At 40.7% G+C, this 16,017-nt stretch overlaps 1 protein-coding gene across 18 annotated transcripts in view; it reads left to right on the top strand.

The window, feature by feature from the left end:
• Positions 1 to 16,017, top strand: part of PTPRM (protein tyrosine phosphatase receptor type M) — a 1,498,021-nt gene that overhangs the window by 359,743 nt on the left and 1,122,261 nt on the right. For all 18 annotated transcript variants that reach the window (XM_078687901.1, XM_078687900.1, XM_078687899.1 and 15 more), the window contains exon 3: positions 6,614 to 6,885. In XM_078687901.1, the coding sequence (XP_078544027.1) occupies positions 6,614 to 6,885 (272 nt within the window). The remainder of the gene's footprint in view (positions 1 to 6,613; positions 6,886 to 16,017) is intronic.

Here is a 16,017-nt window from a genome sequence, read left to right as displayed (position 1 = left end):
GTTGGAGGTTTGTTACTGATTTGGGTGAAATTGTACAGCTTCAGTTTCTTATTGTCACCGATTCAAGGTTGTGGTAGAAATGCCCCCCAGATATACTGTGGTCAAAACAGGACTTCTTCTGGAAAATTCTCTTACTTAGGGGAATTTTAATTATAACAGGTCAACAAAAATGTATCCTCCTGCTTCTCCAAAGTATAGATTTTCTTGCAAAGCACCCTATCTGTGCAGAAAAATAGGGGTCTTATGTTTAGTGACACGGGCACCAACACCACAGGAAAGACTGGCAATTCAGAGCAGATTCATTTATTTAACTTCCTTGCGCCCGTCGGCCAACGTCCCTCGCGAGCACTACCTCCGCAGCGCTACGCCCGTCCGTTGGCCGACACGGCCCCGTCCACTTAATGGAACGCCCGCACTGCGGCGGAACTGCTGCGGTTAAGGCATTAATCAAAAGCAGTTCCAAAGTTTTGGTGTGCTGGCCCGTCTTTATATTGTTGCAATGTTTCTGTCATGACAGCAAGGTGAAGGCATATTTGCTGTGATGTACTCTATGGTTGACTATTTCTCAAACTGAGTTCTCGGAGTGTCAGGTATCTCGATGGCGGCCTACGTGGTTTAGGGAGATCGCACACTGTCCATTTCCACCTCCACTCATGACACTTATGCATTGCCTTTATTCATAGTTAATGCTGGTAGTTTTGCAAACATCCGCTCATGATCCTTGTATGTCCATAATCAAACCGGCTCCTGGAAACACAAGTCATGTTAAGGATTCAATTCCATTTGCGAACACTAGATAGATTTGTGGTGCCCTACAAAAGGTTTGATGAAACTTTGGAAGGTAATATGTTATGCTTTGTGAAACTGTTATATGTGCATATTTTGTTACTTTATATGACTCTGAATGTCACGGGCACAACAGATTTGTATCTTTTTTGCTAGCATCAGCATCTGAATAGATTTGATGGCATGATTTGAGTTTTGAAAGTCATCTTCTCTCAACAGTTGAGTTTTCAGTGCCTGCCCAATTTTGAGATAATCTGCCTTTACATTTGTGTTTGACAAGATAGCCCCACCCCACCTTTCCTGGCCTACACCCACTCTAGTCCTGAGGAAGACCCTGTTAGTAAGGATTACAAGGACCTACACTCATTCAGGGGTTGAAACGTCGACACTCCATCGTTGCCAGTATTATTGACAGTACTTGCTTTACTGTGATGTGTTGTTTTCCATACATGGCTATGTGATACACTGTATTAATCATTGTAATTGTGAAATCTTTTGGCTAAATGACATGCCAAGTGAATAGTAAAATTGTGACACGCACCATACTCTAAACTTCACGTACCCCACTACTCTCACCCAAATCATCAACTTTTCCTTATTTTTTTTCTCTTTTCTAGCTGGGCACTCAAAATTGTTTTTAAATGTCTATTCAATTGAAATATGTGTTCAGTGTGATTAAATAACACTGTTGCAAAGATACGCTAATTTTAGATTTTGTTTGTACATGATTATATATCTTTTTGACACTGTCAGATGTACTATTACTGGGACCCCTCCTTATTATACTGTCATATACCCAGGTCCTATTGATTTTGGGTTTACCCATTAATATACCGATCTGGAGGGGGGTGCTGTGTTTAGGAATAACCTATGATTCAAAAGCACAAGCTAAAGAGTTCTTTATCCATCAAACTTTCAGGCAGAAATAAAAATGTCAAGATAAGTCTTGTAATTAATGTTCATGCTAGAGAGATTCTTGTTGTGTATAGTGGCAGTTTTGACTCACCATAAAGTAGTGCAAAGGGTGCCTGCTGCAAAGAAGAGATCTGTATTTTATGTGGATAGCTGAGTGGATTAGTAAAGCCCGTGTTTACCAGCTCTTTAAAAACAAATTAAATGTATATGAGAGAGGGGCTACAGAGAGATGAGGGGCACTTTTGCAGGGTGGTAGTGAGGGAATTTGAGGAGGGGTCATGGGGGTGAGTGCAAAAAAAAGCTTGTCGCACCGGGCGCCACCAGAGCTAAAGCTGGCCCTGGCCATGGAGATGCCAGTGGCATTGTCCAGGGAGAAGAGATCAAAGAAAATCTAAAGACAGAGCGAGCTAGGTAGTAATGGCAGTACATAAAAAATCAGAATTAAAATTATCCTAAACTGTTTTATAAATGTCTAAAAAACCTTTTGCATACCTTGTTGTAGATGTTTAAAAGTTCTAAACAACTTCTTTAATTTTGCATGTGTGCAGAAGGGCCTCTGCCTATGTATCCCTGACATTTTCCCCACAAGTATATTTATCACACAGTGCTAGTGAGTTCCAGAAGATCAAAAAGTGCTCCTTCATAAAACAGCTAAAGCGTCGATCACCTAAACAGCAGGGCAAATGTATTGCCAACAACCGAGCAATAAAGAGAGGTGGGGGAGCCACCTCAATCAATGGTTTGTGAAGCACGATTACTCACCCGATAGGGTCGCAAGGCGCTGGTGGGGGCCTGCTGGTCCGTCGACAGCGCTGTGGTTCAGTCAAAGAGCTTGGTCTTGTGGTCTTTCCTGAATTGAGACAGTGACAGTGATTGCCTGAGGTGGAGAGGCAGGGTGTGCCAGGTCTTTGCTGCGAGGTAGGAGAAGCATCTACCACCGGCTGTGGTCTTGCGGATACGTGGAATGGTAGACAGGGCCAATTGGGCAGAGCAGAGGTCTATGGTGGGTATGTGAAATGTGAGGTGGTGGTTCAGGTACGCAGTTCCCATGTCATGTAGGGCTTTGTAGATGTGTGTGAGGAGCTTGAAGGCGATTCTTCTGTTTACAAGGAGCCAGTGGGATTACTGACATAATATTGATGACCAAAATATCCAGATACCCAAATATTGACACAAAAATATTGTTTGCCAAAATATCGACATCCTATCTTTATAATGTACATGACTAAAATATCGAAAAAATAATATAGATGTAAAAAATATCGATGTACAAAATATTTTTTTTTAAATATATAAAAGATAAAGTTAAATTGATTAAATTATAAAATTTACTTTAAAGAAAAAGTATTTTGATGTAATGTACAATTTAACAAATATAATAAATACATTGTATTTAAAAAGTTTTAAACATGCATGTATAAAAAGTAATATATAAATGTATATTTACTTTAAATTAATTAAAATAATAATTTCGATTTATTTTAAAATTATATATATATGTATATATATATATGTGTATATATATGTGTGTGTATATATATGTGTGTGTATATATATATATATGTATATATATATATATATGTATGTATGTATGTATATATATATATATATATATATATATATACACACACATATATATACACACATATATATATATATTAATATTTATATATTAATATTATTCCTCATGTTGCTCCTTCCGCCCCACACAGCCCATGGTAAATGGAGCATGCTCCGGCGAAGCCCACCGGATATTCCAGTTGCTCACACAGTCTGAGTAAATACGCTCTCTCAGGTCATTCCAAGTGTAAAGTTTTAATGCCAGTTACGTGTTTCGGGAAACGCCGTCCCCAGTAGGGAAGTGTTGGATAGCAGAGGGGTAAAAATTAATATTCCCACTAAAGTCAATACAAAATTAAAAACAAACAAAATATCAATGACAATACCAACAAATGTTTAAAAATATATATAAAACTAACAAAAGATAGAAACATTGTTTAAAAAAATTACCTACAAACATTATTTCATACCAATTTAAAAAGTAATTTTCAAACAAATAACTATATTTTGATAGAAATTAATTATAATCAAAAACATTGTTACATAAAATTAATATTTTTTATTTCCTACCCTATAACCACACAATTCCGAACACACATATACATTTCCAAAAAAGTGTACCTCCGTAATTAACATAAATAATGATCCAATAAACAAATATTATTAATTTAAAAACTAATTAAAACAGTTAAAAATGTATTTACTCACCAAACATTACTCCTATAAAACCAAAATCCAAACACAAAATAAAAGTAAACTCAATAAATATTTATCAATTAATAAATGAATAATAGTAACTAATTATTAATTAATGAAACCTAAAATACTTTCCACCCTCTACCCCAAAAGTATCACAACACACACCTAAAAATCATTACACAATTTTCATAGCTAATTTTACATTAAATTATCAATTAACACCAGCTTATTAATTAATTGGAAATAATTTACTTCCCCCCTTTTACCACTATAAACCCAACAAATCACATCTCAAATTAATTGCCCAATTGCCATATTTAATTTTTAATTAATTGCCATTATTTAACAATTAATTATTTATTAATTTTAAATAAAGTACTTCCCACCCTTTTCCCCTATAAACCCCACCACCCATTCCTAACAAATGACACAATTAATTACCAAATAATTCATTCATCAATATTAATAAACAAACTATTGATAAATCATTATTAATACATTAATCCCACAATTAACACTATAAATTATAAATTAAATAAATATATAAAAATTATAATTAAATGTATTAAAATTAAGTTACTTCCCTCCCTATTCCCCAATATTCCAACAAGCCTGCTCCTACAAAAATGATACAATTAACATAATTATCAATTAATTAATAATTAACAACCAATAAATAATTAATTAATACATTAATTCCCACAGTTAATACTTTAGTCTAAATTAAATAAATACTACTTCCCACCCTATTTCCCTATAAACCCACAACCCCCTCCTAAAAAAATAACAGTTGACATAATTACCAATTAATTAATTAATAAAAATTAACAACCAATTAATAATTAATAATAAATTATTTCCCACAATTTGGGTTTAGCATGACGTCATACGCCAACGACACCCAGATTGTGGTAAGTGCATACAAACATCAAACCTCTCCTGTCCACCAGTTCCAAAACTGTATGGCCCAATCAACAGATGGATGAATGCACATTGCCTCAAACTTAATTCCGAAAACACTGAGGTTTTGATCTTTGGTAACATGCAGCCAACCTGGGGCAATCTGTGGTGGCCAGCAGAGATGGGTACACCTCCCAAACCAGCAGCCAAAGTCAAGAATTTGGGTGTATGGATTGACAATAAATTAACACTCTGTTAGCAGATCAACACCATTGTCTCTGCCTCCTATTTTCTTATAAAGAAAATAAGGAAGATACTTCGTACATCCAGGCGGATACCAGAAAAACGGTAGTAACATCTCTCATTCAGTCCAAATTAGACTACTGTATTGGCTATATCTGAATTGTCAGAAGCAATGTTTAAAGAAGCTTCAGATGGTCCAAAACTCAGCTGCACATTTATTGCTCAATATCCCCAGGCATAAAGCGGTATCTACGGAAATCCGCAATCTGCACTGGCTCCCTGTTCCTCAGCGTATTAAGTTCAAGGCACCGTGTCTCGCCTATAAAGCTTTGAATCACACAGGCCCCTCTTTTTTCCAGGATCTTTTTGTATGGTACCAACCGACCAGACACCTACGTTCTGCGGGGGTCAGACTTCTCACAGTCCCCAGAATCCGTACTGCGTACTGGGGTGGCCGCCGTTTTCACTACGGCACCTCTAAACTTTGGAATGCACTTCCAATGGAACTCAGGAATGCCAGCTCCTTAGTGTGTTTTAGGAGAAAGTTAAAGACCTGGCTGTTTCAGGACTAGACGCTAAACATGCTCACTGTGGTCTTCAGTGCCAAGACACCTCCAGGTATTTGGTTCCTGACGATGGCTGCGGGGCCATGAAGGTGTTGAAAAACGCAGGGCTCAGGGAGGATCCCTGTGGCACTCTGGAGCTGATCTCTGTGGGTTGCGAGAGGAACGGAGGTAGTCTGGCTCTCTGTGTTCGGCCTCTAAGGAAGGAGCAGATCCTTTACAGGGCTTTGTCGAGGATGTTAGGGTTATGGAGTCTTGTGCATAGGGTGCGGTGAGAGACGGTATCGAAGGCAGCCGAGAGGTCCAGGAGGGTGAGGGCTGCAGGTTCGCCTAAGTTGAGGAGGGCACAGATGTTGTTCGTGGCAGCGAGGAGGGCGGTCTTGGTGCTGTGGTGCAACCTCCCCTGCCGGACATTTAAGAAGCATTCTCAAATAAGTTTATAGACTAAGAGTGCAAAAAGGAAGAAAGAGGGCATACCATGCTAAAAGTGACACAAATTACCCAGTGCAGTGCCTGCCATGCACATGGTGACGCAAGAAAAAGGGAAGAAAAGAGGGGCATGGAATAGGACTAAACTACAACAGATGTGTTTAAGGAACAACTCAGCATGCAGCTCCTACCATTGTAAAAGGTGATCTGCTTGGAAAACAAAGTCCATGAGAAAATAAAAACCAAAAAAAATACAGGGGCTCAAATGTCAAACAATATACGACACCCTTTTTAAGTCTATTTTGTAACTGTGCCACGAACATTGTCTAAAGTGTGTTTATCCATGGACAACAAGTAAATGTAAGGTTGCTAATTTCACGTTCTTAGGAAATAGATCCTGACAGTGTTATGTAAAATATATATTTTACCTTTTTTGCCATCTGTTGTTTTTTTAATTAAACATATTGCCCTGTAGCCTAATTATTTGTGAACATTAATTCTAGTATTTTTCGTTCTAGGGTCTTTCATGCTGGTAAACACTTCAGGGAGATTTGCAGGGCAGAAAGCCCACCTTCTGTTACCCCAGCTGAAGGAAAACGACACCCATTGCATCGATTTCCATTACTTTGTTTCAAGCAAGAGCGGATCCAACCCTGGTCTCTTGAACGTTTACGTGAAGGTCAACAATGGTCCCATTGGGAGCCCCGTCTGGAACGTATCCAGCGGTGCCAGCGGCAGGTGGAACAGAGCCGAGCTGGCAATTAACATCTTTTGGCCTCATTTCTACCAGGTATCTTGCGTTTTTGATTTTCCACTGCAGATGTAGTGTTTTGAGAAATGTGTCACTTGCTATGATACCAATATATGTATTTCCCGTGGCATGCACAAATATCCTCAGAAAAGATAAGAATAAAAGTTGCCTTTTCTCTCATACCAGCCCGAAATCACACCTGTCACCCGTCGAATGCCAGGGCAATGCCTCTGTTGGCTTTTGATGGCTGTGAATTTGTCGTTCTGTGCTATGAAAAACAGTTGTGCATTTTGTTTAGTGCAACGTCTGTCATGAGTCCGTGAATGCAAGAATGTAGCTACATTTATTGGCTTGTGTTTATTTGCTACTCCAAAATGGCTCCCTAGTAAAAAAGATTATCATCACAAGGTCTCATCATTCGCTACGTAGTCTCTGCCCAAGTTGTTTGTGATTTTCTCCCTCCTTTTGTTTTATTTTTATTGCAGCAATTGCATTGTGGCGAATGTACCTTCTCTCCTGATAGGCTATTCAAATATTGTGTCTGTATCTCTTTGCGGTTTGCTTGTACTTCATCATAAATGGACTAAGTCATTAGTAGTCACCAGATTTTAGCTATTAGACAACCACTTATAACACTGCTGCCCCCATATCCTTTTTGTTATACAAATCACTCAGTGTCCAACTCAGGTTTTTCCACTGCTAAGAGTGGATGATAACAAGGGCAGTACCTGGTTTGGCCTTATTGTACTGAAGGGGGCGCTGCCACCCTTCGAGGTGTTACCTACTATTAAACCAGTTTGAGAATGTGCCTGTGAATCCCATACTTTTGTATTTTTCCCATTCAGTGAGCATGTACTAATCTATAATACAGCAGCTGTCCTGAAGCTTTAGTGGTAATCTAGTGATGTTATGCCTAGCTGCCACCCTACCACCATACCATTGTTCCAAAGTAATTTTTTTATACTTTGATGATGGCGGATGATCATCCCATATGCCCACTGGTATATGGTCTCTGTTATAGTGTATTTTCTGTTCAAAAGTTGGATTTCCATTAAGAGGCAGCTAGCCTATATAGCATCTTCTCTGGGACGTCACTTTGCCTCCACCCAATCTGAGCAGCATTTGGGATCAAGGGACCCAGGGATGCAGGTTTGACATTGGCCAGTCTATTGGGAACCCAGAGAGCTCTACAACACCTAACGGTTTCCTGCGGGTCTGCCAAATATAACAAAACATTGTTTGCATAAAGTGAGCCCATGGAATACAATTCACCTTCCCAGTTCATTCCCCTAAAAAAAAGATGTTGCCAATGATCCAGCAGGGCAATGGCTCTATGATTAAGGCAAACCACGTTGGGGAGAACTAACATCCCTGTCAGGTCCCTCGGTTTAAAGCAAATGCGATTGGCAGTACCTTGTTGACCCTGACACATACCATTAGTGGTGTGCACAATAATTTAACCCCAATTATGAAGCTGGTACCAAAGCCCATCATTCTGAGGATTGCCAACTAATAGCACAATTCAACAGAAACAAATACTTTTTCTGTATCGGGCCACAAAAGCACTGTTGGTTCTCTCATTGAGCACATGCGATCTAGAGTTAAACTGAGCCTCCTGAGATTATGCCTTATCGTCTCCACTGGGCATAAAACCATACTGGTCTGGGTGTACCATTTTGTTAATGCAGGTGTAAAGTCTATTCTTAGCCAGAGTTTTACACTTCATAATTGGCAGTGAAATCAGCCTAAATGAATTGTGATCATGCAGTGGGGTTTTCCTTGTTTCCTTATTAGTGTGACCATGGCCATGAGTAGATCCGGGGGCAGACCTCCCATAGTTCTAGCCTCAGTATATATCCTGCTGACAGATGATTAGGTATGCGCTCTGATAAACATCGAAACAGCTCCACCGGAAATCCATTAGGATGGGGAACATTACCACTCTGTAACTTAGTTATTGTTGTGGCTTTTCTTTGAATTATTTATCTTTTTTTTTTTATGTGAATGTAAACTGTCTTCGTTTTATAGTAATTCAGTCCTTTTCTCTCTGTTAATAAGTATCATAATTTCCTGTGATGTGCTTTGAAGCTAAAATAGCTTCTTTACCTGTTTTAAGTGTAACTACCTGGAAGGAAATGAACGTACTGTTATGTTATAATTATGTGCAGTGGTTATTTTTAAATTTAAAATTTTCATTGCAAGCATAGGGTCACCATGTTAAGGCAGCGATTTCTCTGTTTTTTTCCTTCATTTTTTGTGATATATGGTTTAATAACTTAACATTAGCACAGCCACCAATCTCACATTTAAGACCTATTGATTTTTCCAATAGTTTTAGCCATGCTGTGCACCATGGCTAAAAAAAAGACAAAAGTGTTTATGTAGACATGCACTAAGTATGTGCACACCTACAAATTAACGCTTTTTGTTTCCCTGTTAAAGAACATGAGGTGGTGAAGGGAAGTAACACAGGTGAGAGGAAGCAACACGAAGAGAGGGATTGGAATCCCAGGGGGTAAGGGGCAGCAACAGGAGGGCAGAGGAAGGCAACGCAGGGTGGGTAGACGCAACATGAGAGGCTTTTGGGGCAATGGGTAGGGAAACAACCCGAACGTGCTGGGGGAAGCAAACGGACAAACAAGAGAGTGCAACATGGAGCATGAGGAGGAGCATACGAGCAAAAAAGCAATGCAGGGGAAGAACTACAGGAGAGTGAGCACACTGCCAGGCGAAGCACAAGGCCAGAGAAAGAGCAAATCAACCAAGGAACGTGGGGAAATACACAAGGATACACAAGGGAGGTAACTGGAAAGTACAAGCATATGTTATGTGCTTGCCAACAAGGAAAAGATTTGCAGCTGAAAACTAAGTAGTGGAAGGAAATAAGTAATACTTTTTGTTAGAACTTGGATTAATATTGGGGGTGGGGTTTGAGGGGGTGACTACCCATTTCAAGGAGCTATCTCAGCACATGTCAGGGTGAACCCTTGAAGTCACTAAAGTAACCTCAGCTTAACCCCCTGGTTGCTATGTCACAGAGCAGAAAGATTAAACTAAAGTCAGTCTTCAAAGTATCTGTGCAGTACTTAAACAGTAATGAAGTTGAAATGCAAAACAATAGAAATCCAAATCCGTACTAGAAAATTTGAGTAAACTTCAATAAACAAAATTACACCAAAATGACAAAAATTCAATTAGGGGAACCGGAGATATTAATTGTTAAAGTTTTAAGTAGAAATAGAACCAAGAAACATAAGGCGCTAGTGATAGTCAATTGTCACGATAGACCAGGACCTAGGCACAATATGACATTGACCGTGGTGGAGTGTGGGTCTCATACACCAACTAAGTACGTGTTGGGCAAACATTTTTCAATCAGACTTAGATCCTTTATGTACCAATCAACCACATGAGCACACGTCTAAAGACTCCAGGACATCAGAGGAGGAACTTTGAGACTTACAGGGTGTAGGACAAAGGCCAAACAGCAGGATCCATCCCAGGTCCATTTGCCACTGATCAGTGGGGCAGTTGCAAGAAAAGGCCTCTTTTAGCTTGTTGTGTTCATGCAGCTTTAACAGTAGGTCAACCTTATGGCCCTTGGAAACCACTTCTTTGCCCTGTGTTCAAGAAAGAGAAGGTGTATTCCTTTCAGAGTTTTTCTCAGGTCACAGACAGCAGGTTCACTCACCTTCTGTTCTTCCTCAGGTCCGGGAGTGTTCTGAAGTGCGACCCTGGAGGTGCCTCATTTATGCCTGGCACAAGTTAGTGGGTAGGAATGTCTTCTGGGCATGCCCTTAACAATGAGGTAAAAATTTCCAGGGCCAACCCTATCCACTTTGGGCATTTCCAAAATGGCAAGAGTCTGGTCACAATAAACTTGGGTTCCTAGAGCTGGGGGAGTATGTGGAACATATACTATGCTAATCCCAGTGCAGTCCTACATCCAGCATTAAAATCAAGTTTGAAGTAGTCACTATAACCCCAATAACCTCAGAGACAGAAGTATGGCAGAAAAAAGTAGGGTTTTCTAGCAAATGAGAGAGCATACACAAGAATTGTTTTGGCATTCTGTTCTCGCCCCTTGAAGTGCGCCCTAACTGTTGTATTTAAACTCCAGAAGACCTGCCACTCAGGAGATGAGATTAATGTCAAAAAGCATGCTCACAGCCCCACGCTGGATATTCTATCAGGTTCTCGGCCCTTTCAGGTTTGCATATTTTTGTGCCTGGGAGGCATTCCGATCTCATTCCCACCTATTCAAATACTAATTACTGGTCGGGAGAAGTGGGAAACACATGCAAATGGGCCTATTGAAGTTTTATGAAGGAAAATGGTAACTTACTTAAAGTACCTTTTACTTAACATGTATCAAAAATCCGACTTCACCATTGAATTGGATTTTTTTATAACTATTAAATAGTTTTCTGTTTTCTCATCTAAATAAGTATTAATAAACATAGCAATGTAACCCAGTGTTTTCCTAAGGACAGTCAACTGCCTTACTTCAATGAAATTTGTTTTATGGTTTTCTCTCTGTAAGGATAATGTTTAACATAAAATTCCATGAAGTCCTACCTTTAAATATAACATGCACTCTACTTAATGGGCAATAAAGCCTACATTTATAAATATTAAAACGAGGTTTTGACCTCTCAAAAGAGATGACTTTCACAGGAGGACTAATTTGCAATTTAAAACCTCAACATCCAGGATATATGTGGTAGGCCTGCAGTCATGTTTTCACTGTCACTGAAGTGCATTTGCAATGGATGCTGCAGTCCTTGTACCCTTGGTACCTAGGGCCATACAGCCCTGTGTACAGAGGGCGCACAGGTAAGTTAAATATACAGTTTCATATTAGGTTTAACCGCATGCGTGCTAAAGGCTTTTTTGCTGTGCGCTGGGTTTTTAAAAAAGCAGCGGTGCATGACGAGCTCAGCTCGTCATGAGCATACGAGAGGGGTAACTCATGACGAGCTGAGCTCGTCATCCGCCTCGAAGGGGTTAAAGGGGCAGCACATGCACTGTCACACTGGTTAGGAGAGTGAAGTGCACAGAATTGTAGAACCAGCAAAAACAGTAAAGCCAAAAATCTGGTAGTACACCTTGCTCATAATGGTCAATTCCCACACTGCAGTCAAAGCACAGTGACTGCAGACAGGAAGCTGTTCTTGGTTCAGGCTCCACAGCAGGAGAAACAGTCAAACCCTAGGAGGAAGCAGGTAAACAAGTGATGTTGAAGCCAGCCAATTGTAAGTAATGGGTGGGCTCTAAGCCTGTTTTAAGCTGTTTTTTTGTTGACAACAGATATTGCAAATTACTGTGCAGGCAAAGCCTAAAAAAGGAATCCGGGTAGGAACCTGCAAGTTTTCCTTTGCGTTTTCGGTTGCAAAGTGAACGTATGGATTGATAAAACAACGATAAACAGGGTAGCTTTTTAATTATAGTAGCTTGTGCCCTATTTACTGGAGTGATATTGAGCTGTAGGGTTTGATACTTCACACAACCTGTGGTTTTAGTGCTGTAGATTTGGAACACAGACTTATCCTGCTCAGAAGAACTGGAAAATGTCTTCCCTCTGACACACAACGTTAAAGCTTTCCCACAAAGTAGTCCTGATGGTTAAGAACCTAGGAAACGATTAGAGTTCTAGTTTATTGGAGAGGATGGTGCACTTCTGTAGAGTGCCATTTTCTAATAATGTCTGGGCTTCAGTGGTCCAAGGCAGACTGTTCCTATCTCAGTTGTTTAATTGTTGGCGGTAATTACATGTAGACACTAGCACTCGGGACCGGAACTTTATGTCCTCAAACTTTGCAAGAGAGCAAAGAAAGAAAGGCAGAAAAGAGAGAGAGAAAGAGAAGGCAGCAAAGCAAAAACAAGACACAAAAGACAAGAAAACTGTGCCAAAGGGAGAAAGCAGGACTGAAAAGAACCTTCAGGAATGTGATAGAGAGATGAGAATAGCAGGGGGTGGTTGAAACAGGCATTAGAGGGAGTTAAGGCTAGTTAGTACTGGTGTTCAGCTGTCCCAGCATTTGGCAGAAATAAATTGTGCTCCTGCACTTACTTTAAATGTATTTATTATTATTATTATTATTAATATTCTTATGGATTAATAACAGTGGCCAAATAGTGCCATATATTGCACTTGACTTGGCTGCTTCTTGCCCAATTGAGACCATGAGTTGGCTAGAGGCAAGAGGTTAATAGGGACTGTGGTCCGATGTTATTTTAGGCACACCTACTTTTTATTGCAAGCTTTATTCGTGGTTTCTGCTGTCGGAATGGACTGTAGATATTAAATCTCACTCTCTTCTTAATTCAGTGTTCCGAGATATATAAAAAGACACTTGTCATTGTTCAAAATTCCGCTGGCTCAGTGTTTACGGGTATTGGACTTCGAGTTAATGGTCTCAGCGTGGATTATGACTGCCTTATATAATACTTGATCAGTGAAGCCTCCATGAATGGACCGAAGTGGAATTGTGGTCCAAGGTGCGAGACTCACGCCAAGTCAGAATTGAATTGTCTTTGAAACATACGTCACACTGACCGCTCCACCTACACCTTCAGCACTTTCTTAATTGCTTTGTATTGACCAAAGTACATTTCTTTGGGCCCAGGGCACCTTTTTGAGAGCCAAAGTGTTTTAGGAATTTCATCAGACGGAAATCTGTTCTTGTGACACGCGTGTATGCTGCATTGCTTCTTTCAAAGGCCATGCTGGTAGAGACTTGGCAAAGACCTTCGCAGTACGAATTGAACAGTACAGAATAAGCCTTCTAACCGAAGCAAGTGATTGCCAATGAGAGCCACGTGTATGGCGTGGGAATTTGTCGCTTTCTCTGTGCGTAGTAAAAGTGCCCAGGCCTTCCAAAGCAAACATGCGGTGTTTGAGCTGGGGGTGTACACAGGTTGCTTATCTGTAACTTGCACACCTACGGTCTGATTCATTTTAGTCTTTGAAGATCTGCCTTCAAGGTTTACCTTCCTGTTTGCTGAAAGTGCACTCTGTTCCTCGCTGTGGTCTGCTGTTGGTGCACCGCCACTTATTGGCTTGCATAGTAAACCGCTTTATCATCTTTCATGTGGTTGCAGTCTATTAATTCTGTTGGGTTATTGGGCATTGCCTGGTATTGACAGAATGTGATGCCTGGAGTCTGGCACGGTTCTCTTCTCCTTCCGATAGGCAGAAGTGCAATCGGTTGTCAGATATCAATTTAAAGCTGTGTCGACATCACAACAGAAACGTGGGTGTAATAAAACTAATTGCAGGTTAATTACTGTTCATTAGAATTTAAACTAGCACGGATTCTGTAATTAAGATACATTTTAATGATTATTCTAATTGCCACCACTTAAAAGATGCCTGTAAATTACTGCTGCACCAGTGGGAAAATGTCAGCTTCATCCAAGCTTTATGCAAGGAAATACAATACTCTGCCAATTTTGCCCCTATCAAAACATTTCCTCGTCTCCTTTGTATTAAAAGCTGTTCTAAGCGGCTAGCCCCACATATTGGAGAGATGACAAAGATGTGAGTGGATGTTACGGGGCATTGTTCCAGCTTCAAAGAGATGCATTCTGTTTTTAAAGTAAGTTACTAATTGTCAGCGTTCAGTTTTGCAGGCAAACGTTGGTACCATTTTAACACCATAGAAGAATAGCAGGCATGCGTTTATTTATAACATGATGTACATGAAATGTTCATATAATGCTCATTTATATACAATGCAGTCATCAGCCAAGAAACATTTGTACGTAGGCGAGCCCTTAATGTAATTGTTTTTGGTTTGAAATAAATGTGTATGTTGAGCTTACCTGCACACCACCATCCGCATCCTTGAATGTATCAGTTGCCAAATGACTGCAGTAATGCAGACAGGACTTTAAGGGAAAAGAGCAGGGCCGGACTGGCCGTAGCGGGCACCGGGTGTTTACCCAGTGGACCACTAGGGTGGGGGCTAGTTTGTTACTGGAGGCCGACAATATCGGCCCCCTGTAACAAAATCGTCTGAAACCGGCCCTAGCAAAGAGGTTGGCCGCACCTAGGATTTGGCGGAGCGGGACAATCTCATGCTCCAGCAGGGACTGGGAGTCCCTGAGCTCTGTGGATGTCTCCAAGGAACAGCCTGGAGATATCCAGGTGTGCCTGGCAGTTTGGCCGGACGTGGATGGCCGGCCAAACTGACATGCCCACTTTCAGTGCATACCACTCCTCCTACCCCTGCTGCTGATGCGACTTGGCCCCACCTCACCCTAGATTAGCAGATTGGAAGTCAAAACTAAAAAAGCAAAATAGTTTTATTGTGATTTTATTTGTCTTCTGCCTGCTGCATTTCAGCAGTGGGGTGACACTCCTCCGCCATAGCTGAGGAGCCGCCCTTGGGAGCAGTGCAAGCCTCCCTCCCTTGCGTGCAGAAATGGTGCAACATGAGCAACAACAGTTCAAACTTTCCTGTATGAACAGAGAGGTGCAGTACAAGAATCACCTGCCCATGAGCATCTTTGAATTCCTTTGTTGGATGCTCTTAAACTAGGTAAACAATAGGATGGTCCACATGCATAGTGAAGGTAATTCGGAAGGTGCATCTAGAGAGAGAATGAAGCCAGCAACGAAAGGGGGATGGGTTGTGGTTGTGCACATCACTAGCAAGGTGTTATTACGAGTGCACAGGGACATTTTGCAGCATTAATGTCGAGTCGCGGACATGTCAGGGTACCAATAGTGAAAGCAAGCACTCTTTGATCTCCTCCCCTCATGACATGACCCATGTCTCACCCATCGCATTTCAGTAGCCTTTGAGTTGCTTCGCAGTAGGTTAGAGTCCAGTTTACTTTCCGTTCCTGCTACTACCATCGTGACGCTAAGACCATTGGCAGCAAAAGATTACCAGGGTAATGATGGAAATATGAGTGGTAGCAGCTTCTACGCCTATTCGATATTCCTGTTCTGAAGGGGTCATCTGCAAAATTGTATTTTAATTGTGATACCTCACCTGGAGCATTGGTTTTAGTTTACAGTAATTGCCTGGCATAGTGTCACTATCTGAAAGCCACCTCTGGCATATTGTCTGGTACTTCAGTTGAATCTCTTTGAGCCACATTCATTGTTGTGGCCAATTTTTGAGTCCGCCTCTGGCATCTTCTGACCAGTTTAGGTAC

This window comes from Lissotriton helveticus, chromosome 4_1 (assembly GCF_964261635.1).
Source record: "Lissotriton helveticus chromosome 4_1, aLisHel1.1, whole genome shotgun sequence".
In the NCBI taxonomy this organism is placed as follows: domain Eukaryota; kingdom Metazoa; phylum Chordata; class Amphibia; order Caudata; family Salamandridae; genus Lissotriton; species Lissotriton helveticus.
Note: the sequence above shows the minus strand (reverse complement) of the source record. Positions and strands in the feature narration are given on the sequence as shown.